Source organism: Megalops cyprinoides, chromosome 8, assembly GCF_013368585.1.
Source record: "Megalops cyprinoides isolate fMegCyp1 chromosome 8, fMegCyp1.pri, whole genome shotgun sequence".
Lineage (NCBI taxonomy): Eukaryota > Metazoa > Chordata > Actinopteri > Elopiformes > Megalopidae > Megalops > Megalops cyprinoides.
In genome coordinates, this window is record NC_050590.1 from 7101088 (window position 1) to 7117920 (window position 16833).

Here is a 16833-nt window from a genome sequence, read left to right on the forward strand (position 1 = left end):
ACACATTAACTTCATGAAGTTCCGGCATACCTAACTTGCAGACAGTCCTAGAAAGGCCATGCCTCATTTGAACTGTTCAAGCTCCAGAAAGAATGACTGTAGTGGGTGTTTTGAGACTTAAATAAATCCTGTTGACAAAAATCACAGTAACATTTAAGGTATAGAACTGTTCCCAGATTCCAGCGATAAACAGTGAGCCATAATCAACAGGGGTCGGGATTATAGAGTCAAATCACAATACCAGGCAAGTATTCACACATAGTTATTCAACACTTCTAAGCACAAGGAGATTTCTTTCTCTCTTGTTTAATTTGATCCAAAGCATCTAACATGAACATGGATACATCTGGCAAAGATCGGTTAAGGTAGGCCTGAGCAATCCCAGTCCTCCTGGATATGTAGTGTTGTAAGCTACCTTCCAGTTAGCATTTAACTCATCCCTGGAAAGGCATGTGAATTTAACTTTCAATCCACATAAACACTTTGCTAAAGCAATTAACAGATGAGACAGAATAAAAACCAGCAGATCCTGTGATTCTCCATCACCAAGTCAAGAGAGACACGATATAAATAAGCTGCTTCTCAGTCCTCCATGGGAAAAAGTTTTTTTTTTTTCTAGTAAGTAAAACAGTTTTTTTTTTAAATTGAAGGCAGTTAGTACTTGCAGTGAGAATTATGCTTTGGCCAAACCATTGAAACTTCCGCTCCGAGAAAATATCAATACAAATTAAATAACAGGGATACAAAGCTCCATACACAATGGTGATAATTCAAGGTTGGTTATGAGGCATCGTTTTATTAAATTTAGTTATATTTAAAGCTATTTAGTTATATTTAAAGGGTATTTGCTGGCTCTGCAGAGAGAGAGAGACATATTCTGACAAGTTAATCTATCAGACTACACTAAGCAGCAACCATGCAATGAAAGCCCAGCTCCAGTATACTGTCAATAGCTTCATGTGTGATTGTTGCAATTGCACCATCTTGTGGATATAAGTGTTTCCTGCAGTTATATTTTCACTTCGACAGGTCTGTATTGAGCTGGGTACAGAAACATTCCCACCAACAGCCTACAGTTGTCTTTGTTAAGTCATCCATCTGCAACAAAAAGGGTATAAAGACAAACTCCACAGCAGGTCTCCCCATTCATCAATCAAATTAGCAAGAACCTGTAAAGCTGCAAAGTGCACCCTGCCCCGGGTCTTGAGACTAAACTCCACTCGCCTACCCCAGCTCCATCACAGGGCGGGGGGGTGCCATCCTTTTGCTGAAAGACCGGACCGGTCTGGTCTGCGCTGGTTTCCTCTCTGTTTTCCAGCGCCCGGGCCAGCCTATTCGCACGTTTATCCTGTTTAAAAGCGGACACGGTGTACGTGTCAGCCTTAAGCAGACATGTGAAAATGGGGCTGGTTTTCCACTCAGGCTTGGAGATTATTAGGTAGAGAGAGAGAGAGAGGAGGGAGTCACATCTGTTTCTTGGTAGGCCTTTTGAGAAAGAGACTGGGGTGAAAAAAAAAGCAAGTGGATACGCTCTGCATTAGCGGTTAACCAAAAGCTAATGAGGGGAAAAAGAAAAACATGGAGCTCAAATGAAACCATTTAGCAAGCAGCGTATACAGTGTACTTATTGCGTTTCTAGGAAAGATACATCTTGAATTAGCCCCCCACACATGATTACAGTGTGGCTTAGGGCCTGTTTAGAGTTAGTGGCAAAAAACAGACTTTTAAACCTCTGCTCTGTGTGTGTGTGTATGTGTACTGTTAACTTACTTGTCTCTGGAGGCAGGGAATTGTGTATTGTGTATAATTGTGTTTGTATCTTTCTTTCTATACCGACACACCTACACAAACAAGAGTCTCTTCCCTTATTAAATCTCAGCCCCTCTGGTGCGGGCATTGCGGAGCCTGCATTCCCGCTGTGTTTGGCCTCTCTAATCCGCACCTCCCCTCTCCCCTCCTGCCCCTGCTACCCCCCCCCCCCCCCCCCATCCTCCGGTAAGTCCTGGGAAATTAAAGGGGGCCTCCTGCCCCCATCTCTAGTGGGCTGTCCCAGGTGTGTGAATCACAGGTCAGCCCAGGATCAGAGACTCGCCAGGAGGGGGGGGTGGAGGGCTGGGGAGAGGGACATGCTGAAGCCATCCAGCTCAAATCAGCACCATGTGTTCCTCAGAGCCTTATTATCCTATAAATGAACTTTATTGAGGCAACAAAGTGTTTCGACTCTGCAAAAACATTAAAGAGCTGCGGAGGCCAAGAGAAGCCCAGCCCTGGGGGACTAATGAGAGGGGGGCGAGAGGAGCGCAGACCGAGCGCTCGCTGGCTAATGGCCTATTACTGACAGAGACGCGGACGACATCCCAAAGAGGAAACGGAGACGGCAGCAACCTCTTAACTGACCCAACCGAAAGCAGGGGGAAAGAAAAAAAAAAAAAAAAAAAGAAAACATAACATGAGAAGCGGGACCGGAGCCAAAAGAGCGAGCGAGCAATTTGTATGACATGTGGGCGGGGCTGCAGCAGCGGCCCGGCGCGTAACCGAGTGCAGCTCTCTGTTATGACTCATCAGAGCAAAAGGGGGTGGAGTCTGTCACAGATCAGCAGAGCGGGGGACTGAGCAGTGGATTGTAGTGGCAGGCTACCGATAGTGGGCGGAGTCATATGCAGATCGACAAGCTACAGAAAGGGGGGTAGAGTCGGGCAAAAGTGTCAGACTAATGAATACAGGCATAAGGAGTAAGGGGGTTGGGGGGGGGCTGTAGTCGGAGGCCTGTTGACAAAGTATTCAGTGGTGATAGTGGCGGGGGTGGGGGTTACTCAGTGATGGAGCACTGAGAGGGTGGGCGGGGCTAAAGGGGAGTGGCGGCCTTATGGAAGTGTTCTGAGTGGGGTAACAAACCGCATGAAAGCCTGCAGTGGGTCAGGGGCCTTTGCAGGCCCTTCTTTTAGGAGGGATTGTTAAACGCCATCACTGCTCTGTGATCCTTAACGAGATGATTAATGTTTTGAGAAAAACCGAGAGAGAACATCTGTTCCTGGTTACGGGTCTGGAAATCAGATTAAAGGGAAATCTCCATACAGGCTGAATTGTATTTGCCATAATTGCTGAGAACAGCTTACACAGAGAAGACCGCAAATGACAGGGTAATAAAATGGAAAAAAATAATAAAATTTAAAACCCCACGCTTTTTGGATCTCTTTCCAATTAAATCAGACAAGAGCTGTATTAATTACATGGGGGGTGGGGGAGGCTACAATATTACAAATTGAGGAGGAGGGGAAGTTGGCCAGGCCTCAAAATTAATGCTGTATTGGGTTTCTGTCCCGTATCAAAACAATCTTACTGGCTGAGCCTAGAACATGTGGTATACGGCATGCCTCTACTATTCCAAAGTTTCCTTGAAACACACACAATCCAATAATACTCAACCTGTGCAGAAACCACACAGAAAGCATTGGATCTAATTATAAATTACGTTTACCGAGAAAGAAAAAAAAAGGAGACACAGGTGCTTGAGCAAATGTGGGGTATTGCAGTTTCCCATGAGCGCCTGTTAAACGAGCGCCCTCTTCCTGCCTCTCTCTCCCTCAAAGCGTCGCCAACAGTTACCTACGCCAACGACACACAAATCATCTCGGCATGAGCGAGCATCACCATTCAACGATTTAGTCTCAGCGGCCCAGATTTAAGGGATTTTAGAAAAATAAATAAATAACTGGAATAAATAAAGAAATCTTACAAGCAAAACAAAAGTACAAATCAAAAGCGCAATAAACGCCGCAAGATAAAAGGCGTCTCTCTCCGTGCCAGAGAGGCACTCTCATTCCTTGTTTGATTGTGTTTAAAGCAAAAGCACATGTTAGGAGCCCCCCCCTCACCACAAGCAACAGTGAGACGCAGCCCAGGTGTTTCAGGACGATATCAGTGGCAGACAGGCAGTAATCCCCACTCCCACTCCACATACAGCTGTGTTCAGCACTCATGTTCCCATTCTACAGATAGACTCTCCCATTCCACATTCAGCTCCTTGTTCAGTACAGACACTTCCATTCTACAGATAGACTCTCCCATTCCACATTCAGCTCCTTGTTCAGTACAGACACTTCCATTCTACAGATAGGCTCTCCCACTCCACACACGGCTCCTTGTTCAGTACAGACACTTCCATTCTACAGATAGGCTCTCCCACTCCACACACGGCTCCTTGTTCAGTACAGACACTTCCATTCTACAGATAGGCTCTCCCACTCCACACACGGCTCCTTGTTCAGTACAGACACTTCCATTCTACACATACACTCTCCCACTCCACACACAGCTCCCGTGTTCAGCACTGATACACCTCGCCTTGTGGATATGCCTTCATAACACAGCCACATCTTATTGCAGTGCCACTTTCCTACTTCCAAATGACTGCATCTTCTTGACATTTAGCAGGACAAATGAGTTGCAGTTGCAGTTAGATCACAGAAATTTACTAAGAACATACTGTAACTAAATTATGCGTTATGTGGAAATTGTGTGATTGCTATTAAGCCATATCCGTTTGGCATTGTTCTGTTTTCATTACAATGGAAAAATCTCCCTCTGCCCTTACATGTGCTAACGTCTCAGGACTTCTGCTGTCTCAACAGTCAGCCACCTGTTTGTTGGCTATAATTGCCTTTGCCTTCCGCCAGACCATGTCATCCAACCTCCTCCCATTCATTTCCTTCCTTATTTTCCATGTGTTCCCTTAGCCTTCAAGCAGGCCTGTTACACACCTGCCGAAGAAACTCAGAATGGACCCCCTTGCTTTAGGGAACTATCATCCACTTTCTCTTTATCACGTTTGCTGATATATATTTTGGACAGAGAAACTGAAGCAATGTACACAGGTGGACAACAGCGATAGCCATTTCTACTCTGCTCTTTTTCATGAAATGACTGCAACGACACACATCTACAGATCATGCCGAAAACACTGCCATTACTCACTGAAGACAAAACACTCTTCTCCAATTTCGGTTTGAACCCCTTGAACATGCCATTTTTGCCAAACTGTCCTATTTGTTCTTTCAGAATGATTGACCACACTGACTTCAATGCTGCCTGCTCTTCTGCCATTATGGGTGCCTAATCCCAACTCTCTCCTGTCAACCCGGACCTATCCCTGCCAAGCCCCCCCATGCCAATCCCTCTCAATCAACCTGAGGCGATTGAAATACTGATGTGCCCACCTCCCAGCCCACTAACAACTTCAGTGAAGTGCAACAAGCTGACCTTCACTGAGTACGCAGTGAACCGGGCGTGCAGATCCATCCTTTACAACATCCAGATTTTCCATCCCTTCCTCGTTGCTCTTTCAACTCAGCTCCTGGATACAGGCCTTGGTCGTCCCTACTACTACTGTAACTCCCTCCTCCCCTTCTCTCATCCAGAATGCTGCTACTCAACTTACCAACGACCTCCGGCAAAAGTCCCAGGTCTCACCTCTATTCATATCCCCTCCATTAGCTACTGTTAACAGTCATCACCTGCTCGAAAAAGCTGCTGCCGGCCTACCGAGCGGCGAGGAGAACGATTCCCCCGTCTCCCCTAACAATCAGCAGACCATAGATACTGTCTAAACCATTCCGCTCGGCAACCCTGGGAGGTCTGGCTGTCACTCCCTTGTGGGGTTGCACATCGCGGGCCCATCTCCCATCTGTTGTGGCCCCCTGTGTGGTGGAGTAATCCTCTCAGAACAGTCAGAATAGCACAGTCACTGGCCATCTTCCAGTGCAGACCAAACGCCCATCTCTTTGGACCGCATCTTGGCTCCCCTGCCTAACTCCATTCCTTATTTATGAACTCTTAATTTTATTTGTTTTTATTATTGCTGTTTTACCGTACTCTCTTTATTACTATCCACAGTTTTTTTTTTTTTTTTTTTTTTACGGTATAGAATCAGTTTATAGTAGCACCGTCATGCATGGAGACATTTTCTGCAGCCGCGCCATTATCGCTGAAGTCATATTACTGTATATGTACTTACAATCCTTGTTTTGTAAGTCTCTATGGATAAAAATGTCATTCAAACAAATTAGCAGAAATGTAAAATGGAAAACTATATTGGTCCTTTTATGACGTTACAAGCATTCTTGGCTCACATGAGAGTGGGGCAGTTTGTGGAGAAGGCAGCTATTATTAACCTTTCCAAAAAGCAGGATGAGGCAGTCTGGCAAGCACTGAGATGTTTTGAAACAAACAACTTACAAATTCCAAGCAGACACCAATCAAAAACATGATAATTGATAATTAAGGAGTAACAAGGTTGTACTGCAATGTTTAGCAATGAGGAAAAAAATAGTTTAATTTCGTGTGATTCTTTGGTAGAGTTACACAAAGGTTACCATTATCACCTATATTTTTCGACCATCCATTCCATTTATAACCATTTATGACCAGTAACACACTGGAGAATACATGTCTAGTAAGAAGCATTAATACTTCAGTATTAATGTCAAAACTGGTCTGCATAATGAGTCAGATCTTGTCACAGTGCATTTTTAACAATATGGCATTTCAATATTGCACAACTATTACGTAAAGATCTAAAACCGTGCCCTTTTACCTGTTTTTTTTTTTCTGGTTTGTTTTCCTGCATCCTCATGGCGTGTTTTGACATTATAAACGCAGATAAAAGGGAGCCTCATTTCCGTACAGCACACCTTACTGCAAGCTTTGATGTGCTGATTGACAGCGTCTCACACACATGACAGTAGCAGGACGGATTAAAACCAACTGTGCAGGGCATGACCGGACGGCAGTGCTTACCCTTTTTACTCATTCTGTCTAATGCTCCTTATGAGTCAGTGCAAAAACAGCCCTCTCTCTCTCTCACCATGGGGACATACAGACACAGATGTAACATACTTGTCCGTACTTTTGTGCTGGATGTCACTCTGGAAGCGAATGTAATGTAATGGTATGTAACATGAGCTGACAGGCACATAAGAACACACATTTCTAACATAGGCACTTTAATAAATGCTGGTAATGTACCACTAATTTGCAAAATTAAAAACAAAAAAAAAAAATTAGAGAGAAAATGTCTTGCATCTGAAAACAATCAAACAGATCAGTAAACAGAAGAATTAGCTGTGTTTTACTGAGAAGTAATTCAAAACAGTTCAGGAGAGGAATACAATTGTCATTTTCTTTTCTCAATCATCTTGGGTTAAAAAACTCATAATTCAGATTTATTTTTTTCCATAACCTTAGCCATTGCTGTAACATTGCAGTAGCAAAAGACAGGTTATGTTTTTTATATAATGAATCCATTTTGAGGCCTTTTATTAATACATTTTAATCTTGGGAAAATTAGATCAAATACCACAAATACATAATTCTGTCATATTCACCATCAACTTGTTCAGCTACATTTCATTAGTGTATTTCTTACAATATAAATAGAGGGATAGATAAATTCATCCCTTAAGTATGACATTCTACATGTTACCAACCAGTGTCGTGCTATTCTATTCCAGTCCTGCTGAATATTATCATAACATAGTTATGTTTATCAATCAAAGTATTACAAAGCCATTATTGAAAAAATATATCTGTGTAAATGCACAAAAAAAAAGATTGTTGAATCTCAAATCTCACATCTTAAAACCATAAAACCCAGGGATCGTCAACTTCCACAGGGAACTTGGCCTGCCAAGTTACAACACTAGGGGGCAGCCTCATCCCAGTAACTGGTGAGACAGGGATTTTTTTTTTTTTTTTTTTTTTTTGTAGGGTGCTGTTCGCCAGGTAGAAGAAAGGAAAGCAACCTCTCTGCCTCCAGAATGACACATTCAGCAACCTGAATCCAGTCTAATCACCTGCACAGCACCTTATATACTGAGCTGAGTGAGAAGGGTAGGGGACTGGGGACATAGTGGCCTTTCTGCACTGTGAGAATGAAAGCATTATAAAAAAAAATACATATATAGGCACCGTGTTCAGGTTAAATTCAGTGAACAGTGCTGGAGTGATCCAATCTGAAACTGCAGGAAAAGGCTGCATCGGCCCTGTTATTCGGAGTCCCGCTCCCAAAGTGAAGTGACAGACCAGCAGCTCCACTGGAGCGCTTGAGTGAAAAAAGCTTTCTTCTCAGTGATTGAAATGGCAGAGCGGTATGAACCTCGCTACACCTTCAGGTTAAGAGAATCATACACACAGGTACACCTACACCAGCAGCGTAAGCTAGTATGGTTAATTAATACCTTAATCAAAGAATAATCCCCCCCTCTCTCAGGAACTGTTACCTTGTGGTTATAAATTTACTATCCACCACATCACACTCCACAGCCCACTACCCTGTAGAGAACAGTGGAAAAACCAGAGGGGGGTCAAAGGTCAATCAGTGGGCAGTGGGAATGTCAACCACTTAGTGCAGAGAGATCACTCCATCCTGAGGCCAGTTTAAAATGTGACCAAACGATAAAAATCTTAAAAACACCGGCACATCTCCACAAAGCCCATACAGGCAGTATTTAACTACCGGTTTACATTTCTGTCATTTCAAGCTAATTTTTTTTATTATTTTGAAAAGCCCAAACATTAGTGCTTCAAAGAACTTCCAACCTCCAACCACTGTGTGCAACATCTTGTACTGACTACAATCGATGAGGCAAACCATTTTCAGTGCAATACTACAAGCAAAGAAATTTTTTTAATTAAAATGAATGAAATTAATATTACTATGCAGTCAACAGTGGCTCAGTGATTTTGAAATGTGACCAGCGCTTAAGATGATTGATTAATAATGCTTTTCATGAACCAGGGGAGGATAACCTGGGACTGAATCACCTTTCACTTCTACCTAAATACATAAATCCTTAGCATCATGGCTAAAAAAAACCCCAGTTATTGATTTAATTCAAATGTACGGTTAAAAAGGAAAAATACAGCGGGGGTGAGCTTATTGAGGCTCTTTTGTGGACTTGAGGTGGATTTCTTTTTTTCTTGCATGATTGGTGGAGAGTGTGTGGATTCTTCCAGGACAGTGACTCACTGAGACAGAGAAGGGGAGGTTTTTAACGGAGGGATTTTCAGTGGCTGTGGTTCTGTGATGATGGGGGGCGGGGGTGGGTGGGGTGGGGGTGTTGGTACAGGCAGCTGTTCCATCATCGGCGGCGTCTAACACACAAGCTCCTGCCTCATCCGGATGATCTGCAGTAAGGCGGCTTGGACGTCTTCATCCATGTGGCCCTGCGAAGCACAGTACACAGCATGTGCTTAGAGAGAGCCTCTTCGGTCACGGTGGCTCAGTGGGGGTGGAAAAAAAAAAAAAAAACCACCCTGTCCCGGGGGCCATCTCTTTCCTCCTGCTCTCTGCTCAAACATAAACCTGAACTTCCTCGGAATTCCCTCCATCAGCAACCCTGTACCCCAGCACTGCAAATACCTCCCATATGCTCTCCTACCGACTACAGAGAATGCTAAAGCTGAGATGACTCGGAGTGTTTGTAAGTTGATGGAAACTTGTACGTAATAAGCACAAACAAACAAGTGTGACCGGACATCAGTCACACAAATACAAACATATACCCACAGAAATTGGTGCATACACACACAGACTCTCACACACACACTCACACACATAAACACAAACACACACGCGTGCGCACACACGCACGCACATGCACACACACAGACATGAACACACACACACACACCCACGCACACACATAAACACACACACTCACACACACACACACACACACATAAACACACACACACACACACACACACACACACACACACACACACACACACACACACACACATAAACACACACACACACACACACACACACAGAGGACCACTGTACCTGTGCTGCACTGAGCAGATGAGTTCTGTAGATTGAGACCACCTCCCTGTGTTGCCTCTCAGCATCCTGTTAAAGCACAGAGGACGCGTGAGACAGAGGTGGCATCAAACCCATCTGTCAGACTCAATTACAGTCAGTCTACCTCCTCTCCGCTCCACTCTCCCCAACTACAAACGCGTACAGAATAAAAACCATCCGCGTCTCCCATGCATTAGAGAACAGTCTCCGGAATTACAAACTACACATTTAAACAACCCCAGGGAAGGTGACTTAAGAGTTTCCACCAATCAGAGAAGTGCATTTAAGGTAGGAGAATGAAGAGGACTGATTTGTTAGAGAGGTTCAGCTTGCCTCTGCCTGTACAGCATATCCTGAAACAGAAGCTGAACAACACTTCATTACACAGTACTCCTCCTCCTCCTCCTAAAACCTGCCATTTCTCAGCATGAAATACAACCTCATGAATTTTGAAGGCTAGAATTTTTTTTTAGTTCTTATATCATTGCAGGCAATGACTTTCTAGATTTTTCAAAAGCCAAATGACACCATATTGCAAAGTAACAGCATATGAATGGCTTATATATCGATAGGGATGCATTCAGGTTTGAAATAATTTGAAAAATCGTTCTTTTCTCAGAGATGCTACGCTTTGTGAAACTGTAAAATTAAAGTGGCTCCCAAGCAGAAGTTCCCCTGTGACAGTGCTTTAATGATAACGGTGCTGCCACACCATGCGTCCATACAATCACAAATCACTAAAAAAAAACCAAAGCAATTTTGGGGGAAGGTCTACGAGTCAATCCATGAACACTGATGGATCTCTGCTCTCAAATAAATCACAAGATGGCACAGAAATCAAAACAAGCTCAGCAATAACACAGCGGGGGACAAAGCCTCATTTGGAATACAGTTCGCACTGCAATGCATTTTTTTGCTTTTTTGTTGCATATGGAAAGCATTTTTTTGAAATCAAACATAAAATATTGCTTTGGAAGCCCTCTAAAGCATTTTACTGGTACTGAAATATTATATTCAGCAATGAAGCGCTTAGAAAGAATTCTTAAACAAGCACCAGGTAACGTCACCTGAGCACTGATGTTGGAAAATGAGAATCTGAAAACAACCTGAAATAATATTGTCAGGATCAACCTGATGTGTGCACATCTCCACACTCAACTGACATTCTTTAGTAACTTGGAAGGCCTTCTTGAAAGTTAACTTCTATAACAGCACCAAAAAAAAACCTTCAGAAACATTTCCAAACACTTCTGAAGATCGATTCAGGAACAGTTTACCCACACATAACCCTATCTCCCAACTATTCTGCGTAAAAGGTGGACACTGATCCTAGATCAGCATTTTAGGGGCAGGAATCTCTCCGCGCCTGGTGAAAGTTCCCAGAGTTCTTACCACCCTGGCGCGGGGTTCCCCTGCGGGCCTCATACTCACAGCCAGCTGCTGCTGCAGGCTCTTGACCTGGGCCTGGAGTGTGTCGATGTGCTGGGTCTGCCTCTTGCTGGGCGCGGAGCCAGCGTAGGCCAGCTGGGACAGGCCGTTAAGGGCCTGCTTCAGTCTCTCCACGTCTGTCAGCAGCTCTGTGATCTGTGGCACACAAATACAGCTGTTTCACACTCACGCCATCCGCCTGGCGGTGCACACACCCACAGCAAAGCTCCCACAGGCATGACCGGCATCAAAAACACAACCCATTACCCCTGCAAGGACGAAACTTTAAACCAGCTTTACATTTTTTTTTAGTGCTATGCTGGAGTTAAAATGATCAGAGGACATATTTGTGTGTTAAAATTCCCACTATGCTTCCTTCCCTGGAAAGGGGGGTTGGGCAATGCATATTAGAGCTTGCTGAACAAAAATCCGATTTACCTTCTTATCTTTGACTTCTGTCTGTTCTGAGGACATCTGGATTCTCTTCTGCAGGTCCCCGATGGTGCTGAGGGAGTCATCGTATCGCCCCTTCAGCTCTCTGATCTCTCGCTCTATGGAGGAGCTCTTGGTCTCCAGCGCTTCCATCTCGGTCCTGGCTCTGCACTCGTTCTCTCTGGCCTTGGCCGCCTCCGCATGCAACTCCTCGCACTGCGCCGCCAGGCTCGACAGCCGCCCGCCGAGAGCCTCCACCTCCTCCTCAAACCTCCGCTTCTCCGCCCTGAGCTCCGCCACCTCCTCCTCCTCCCTGCGGCGGGCGTCCTCCATCGCCTGGGTGGCCCGCAGGAGCTCCGTCTGGAGGGAGGCCACGTCCTCAGCCTTCTTCGCGCTGTTCTCCTCCTCCTGCTTCAGGGCCACCCGCAGGCGGGCCACCTCCTTCTCCAGGGCTTCTTTGGCTCGGACGTGCTCGGCCTGCAGGGCGGCGCCGCTGCCGCGGCTCTGCAGCTCCTTCTCCAGGGCGCCGACTCTCTCCGCCTCCCTCTTGTAGGCCTCCGCTGCCTTCTCTCGCTCCTCCCGGGCCTGCTGGATGGTGCCGTTCAGGGACTCCTGCATGGCCTCGAATTTCTCCCTCCGCACGTACTCAGACTCCAGCCGGTGCTGCAGGCTCTGCACCTCCGCATTGCACCGAGCGCTCTGCTCCTCCAGCTGCCGCTTCTGCGCCGTCACCTCCTGGCACTGCTGCTGCAGCTGCCCAAGCCTCCGGCCGAGCTCCTCCATCTTCCCCTTGTACACGTCCTCCACCTCCCGGTGCTTCTCGCTGGGGATGAAGCCCGTCTCCATCCTCTGCTGCACCGACGCCACCTCCACCTTCAGCTTCTCCTTATCCTGCCTGTGACGTTCCGCCTCCATCTTGGCCTGGCTGTGTTTCTCCTGCACCTCTGCCAGCTGCTCTGTCAGGTCCTTCAGGGCAGCTTTGAAGGAATCCTCTTTTTCCACCATGACGGCCACCGGGACGAACCGGGACTGAATGGCCTCCTGAATGGTGTCCAACTCTCTCTTCTGCTCCTCGATCTCGCCGTGGAGCTTCTTGGTCTCCTCCTGGGCCAACTCGCAGCTGGACGTCGCCTCCCTCGCTCTCTCCTCAGCTTCCGCCAAGGTGCTGCTAAACTTGCTTTTCACCGCTTTGTGGTCTTTCAGGCTAACATAGTCCTTCTCCAATGCCATCTGAACACTTTTTAGCTTTTCCTTCAACGTCGCATTCCCTTCTTTCACTTCCCGCAACTCCTTCTCACGTTCCGTACCCTCTTTCCTCATCTGCTCCATCTCCGCTCGGGCTCCTTCCAAGGCCTCACTCAGTTCTACTTTCACTTTCTCGTACTCTTCCCTCGCCACAAACTCTTCGCTCACGCTCCGTTTCATCCTGCCGTTCTCCGCCGCCAGCTCACCGGCCTCCTTCTCTTTGTCGCGGCACCTCCTCTGAAGCTCCTCCAGCTCCTCCTGCAGCTCCGCGTTTCGGGACGTCAGCGCGCCCACCTCCTGCTGGAGCTTCTCCCGGGGCACCTGCTGAGTCTGCAGGTGCGTGACGCTCTCCTTCAGGGTGCCCCTCTCCACCTGCAGCCTCTGCAGCTCCGCCTCCGCCTTGCAGCTCTTCTGCACGGCCTGCTCCAGCTTCCTGCTGAGCTCCTCCACGGTGCCCTCCAGGGACTTCTTCACCTCCGCGTGGGACTTGACGGGCACGTACTGCGTCTGGATCTTCCTGGTCAGCTCCTGCATGTGCTCGCCGAGCCGCTTGCTCTCCTCCTCCCCTTCCTGCACCTCCCGGATCAGCGCCTGGCTCTTGGACGTGACGTCCGCCAGCTTCTTCTTCAGGATGGCGTTCTGCTCCTCCAGCGCGGCCATCACCCTCTCGTGCTCCTGCAGGGCGACCGTCTCCTGCCCGTCCAGCTCCCTGTGGAGCTCCGCCGCCTCCTCCAGCACCCGGTCGTAGTCCTCCCTCAGCTCCGCCAGCTGCCGTTCCTTCTCATCCACCGCGTTGGTCAGGAGGTTCTTCATGTTGTCGAACTTCTCCTTGGGCACAGTGGAGGCCAGCCTGGCCTCGACGTCCTTCGCGCGGGCTTCCCTGTCTGCCAGCGCCGCGGCCACCTCATCCCTCTCCCTCCTGGACCTGGCCAGCTCCTGATTCAGCCTCTCCTCCTCCTGCACCAGCCGGCCCTCACTCTGCCGGTACTCCTCCAGGGCCTTCTCGCTCTGCTTCAGGTGGTTTCGCACTCGTCCCACCTCCGCCGACGCGCCCTCGTACTTGGCCTTGACGTCCTGCAGCTCGGCCCTCAGGTCCTCCACCAGCTGGCTGTTGAGGTGCTCCTTCACCGCCACCACGTGGGCCTGGAGCTGCTTCACCTTGGCCTCCGAGTCCAGCATCCTCTTCTGCACATCGCCCAGGGCCTCCTCCAGCTCCCGCACCTGCCGGTCCGATTCCCGCTTGTCGGCGTCCCGGCTCTGCGCCAGCTCCTCGCATTCCTGGTTCTTGCGCGACAGCGCCCCCTGCAGCCGGCTCACCTCCTCCTCCGTGGCGTTTTGCCTCCGCCTCGCCACCTCCAGCTCCCTCCGCAGAGACTCCACCTCCTCGGCTGAGACCGAACACTGCCGTGACAGCTCCAGGGGCCTGGACATTGAACGTGAAGGTGCGGACGGCTGCAGCATCTACAGCAGGTGAGGAGAGAGTCCAACATTTCATAAGGTCAGCTACTGATGACACATAGATGTGGGTTAATGGTTATGAACTTTCACATGTGTAGGGCATGGGATCCCTTTCACTTTTAAATCAGAGCTTGGTCTTGACAGGGGAAAAAAACACAACCGCTTGGGAAAATGAGCTCAGCTGAGGGCAATACTACTGCAATCGACCCATGACACATTATTAAAATACATTTTAGTGTGTGCTGCATGCCAAACAAAATTTTAAAAAAATCAAATTTCCCAGCTCCAGTACTTACTAGTGGATCTATAAAGCTAACAATCTGTCTGTCTTCAACTGTCATAAAATTGTCAGAATGCCTGGGCCCACACTTGGCTGTGGTTCTGAATGCAACAGTGAATGCATTAGTCTCTTTACAGTACAGCCCTCACATGACAGTGTAATGCCATGGCACCATAAAGAGTCTGAAACAACCCAAGGGATATGTCCAAAATGAGCATCTCTCACAACACTGCTGTTGAGTCCCTTGGGTTTACAAATCCCATGGGGTTTACAGCATTTATTCCTTATTAGTTGAGTGATCGTTTGATCATCTTGAGCTACGCGAAGTGGCAGTAATCCATACAGAAATGAACATGGCCAATTGTGGATGCTGAATTAATATTCCTGTGGTGCAGCGGTAAGGATTTCAGAGGCCTTGTACAGGGTGATCATGAAGTCCCAGCCTATTTGGCTGAACAGAATTACATCTAAATGCTAATACCCGACTTCAGTTACTTATATGGGCTAAAACTTTTTTTCACTTTCAGGTGTAACCCGGGAGAAGCAAAACTAGTCCATTGGGTTGATATTAAAGACAGTTTCATAGAAATAAGATTGGGACTTTATGACCAATCCGTGCAAAAAATTCAAACTCTCGGAAAGAAACTGCCACATTATAAATTTTATTCTGCACAGTGGAAAAACACCTGCAGGGGGCCTGTATAAATGATTCATTTTTCAATTTCCAGAGGGACAATGACCAGATAATATGAGGGGAAAAAAATCCCATAGCCCTACCTTGCCCTCTGTGACTCTCACAACCTCAGCGTTAGCTGACACAGCATAGCATTCATATGAGGTGGACAGGGGGGGGTGCTGTCACACAATACAAAATTCCATATGCAGAGACTATCAATAAAATACTATAACATGCAAAGGAGATGAAGAATGGACTTCTACACAATGAAATAACATCACGTCGCCACGACTGTTACGCAGTTAACTCAGCGTTTACCGTTTCTTCGCTGCTCAGGCAGCCTGTTTCCCTGTCACCTTTTTTTGGTATTAAAGCCGCGCTGAAAATCCCTCAAAACCTGAACTTCCGTCTAAGTCAGCAGGTGTGTGGATATATAGAGCAGGAAAAAAAGAGAGGAAGGCATACCTGTGCAGCATCGAGGCTGTAAGACTGCTTCACAAGAACAGGGTCTTTTCCTGTAGAGCAGACAGTCAATTGTTAAATCCAATTCCATTTCAATGCTGATAAACCCAACCCCCCCCCCCCCCCCCCCCCCCCAACACACTGTAGCCTCTACTGTCTGGACCCATGTGGTCTCATCATCCATATTTCATGGATCCATTCCAGAGACGAAAAAAAAAAAAAATCCTTAACTCACCTTTAACAACAGATTGGCCTGAGTACTCCCCCTGTAAGAAAGCACAGAGACTGGTCCTCACGCACTTTAATAATTGATCACTGGTGCAGCTTCAAACACATCCAGCCCCTCAGATCCAATCTCATTCATAATCTTAAAAATCTCCAATTCAGTTCAAAAATTCAAATTCAGACAAGCCTTAGTGTAACTAACAAACACATAAATAAATATGGACACGGGATATAAACAAAAAAAAAAAACAAATTGTGCACACATGCGCAGACGTAATAATAATTAAGAATCAATATTTAAAAACTCAGCATTACTCAACCACCAGAGTGAGCACCCTGCACTTCGAGACTGATGGACCACTCTGTTTTTTGGGAAGGGAACCCGCAGATGGAATGAAGGTGTCGGCTGGGTGCTTGGGACTCACCATATGGCTCTTCATCTGGACCTTGACAGTCTCGGCGGCTCTCGCACCCTCATCCTTCTCCTTGGCCGAGAGCAGAAGCTTCAGCTGCTCTCTCTGCATAAAAGCGAGAGGGACATGGGGGGTGTGGGGGTGTCTTCAACGTGGGGTCACAGAGCAAGCCTACCCACTTACCCACACACGGGTCTACCCACTCACAAACATGGCAAAAGGACACTAAAACACCTTATAAAATATTTTCATTACTCTCACACATACACACACACACACACACACATTATACAGTATCTAATATTCCTCTTATATTGTTGACTTCTTGTATGGGTTTTTGCTTGTGTTGTAC

The 16833-nt window shown here is 46.9% G+C and overlaps 1 protein-coding gene across 2 annotated transcripts in view; it reads right to left on the reverse strand.

The window, feature by feature from the left end:
- Positions 1 to 9100: 9100 nt before the first annotated feature.
- Positions 9101 to 16833, reverse strand: part of uacab (uveal autoantigen with coiled-coil domains and ankyrin repeats b) — a 54592-nt gene continuing 46859 nt past the window's right edge. For both annotated transcript variants that reach the window (XM_036535027.1, XM_036535028.1), the window contains exons 13-19: positions 16494 to 16586; positions 16079 to 16109; positions 15847 to 15896; positions 11729 to 14428; positions 11294 to 11446; positions 9845 to 9910; positions 9101 to 9222 (exon numbers count right to left, since the gene is read on the reverse strand). In XM_036535027.1, the coding sequence (XP_036390920.1) occupies positions 9151 to 9222; positions 9845 to 9910; positions 11294 to 11446; positions 11729 to 14428; positions 15847 to 15896; positions 16079 to 16109; positions 16494 to 16586 (3165 nt within the window). In that variant the 3' untranslated portion in view covers positions 9101 to 9150. The remainder of the gene's footprint in view (positions 9223 to 9844; positions 9911 to 11293; positions 11447 to 11728; positions 14429 to 15846; positions 15897 to 16078; positions 16110 to 16493; positions 16587 to 16833) is intronic.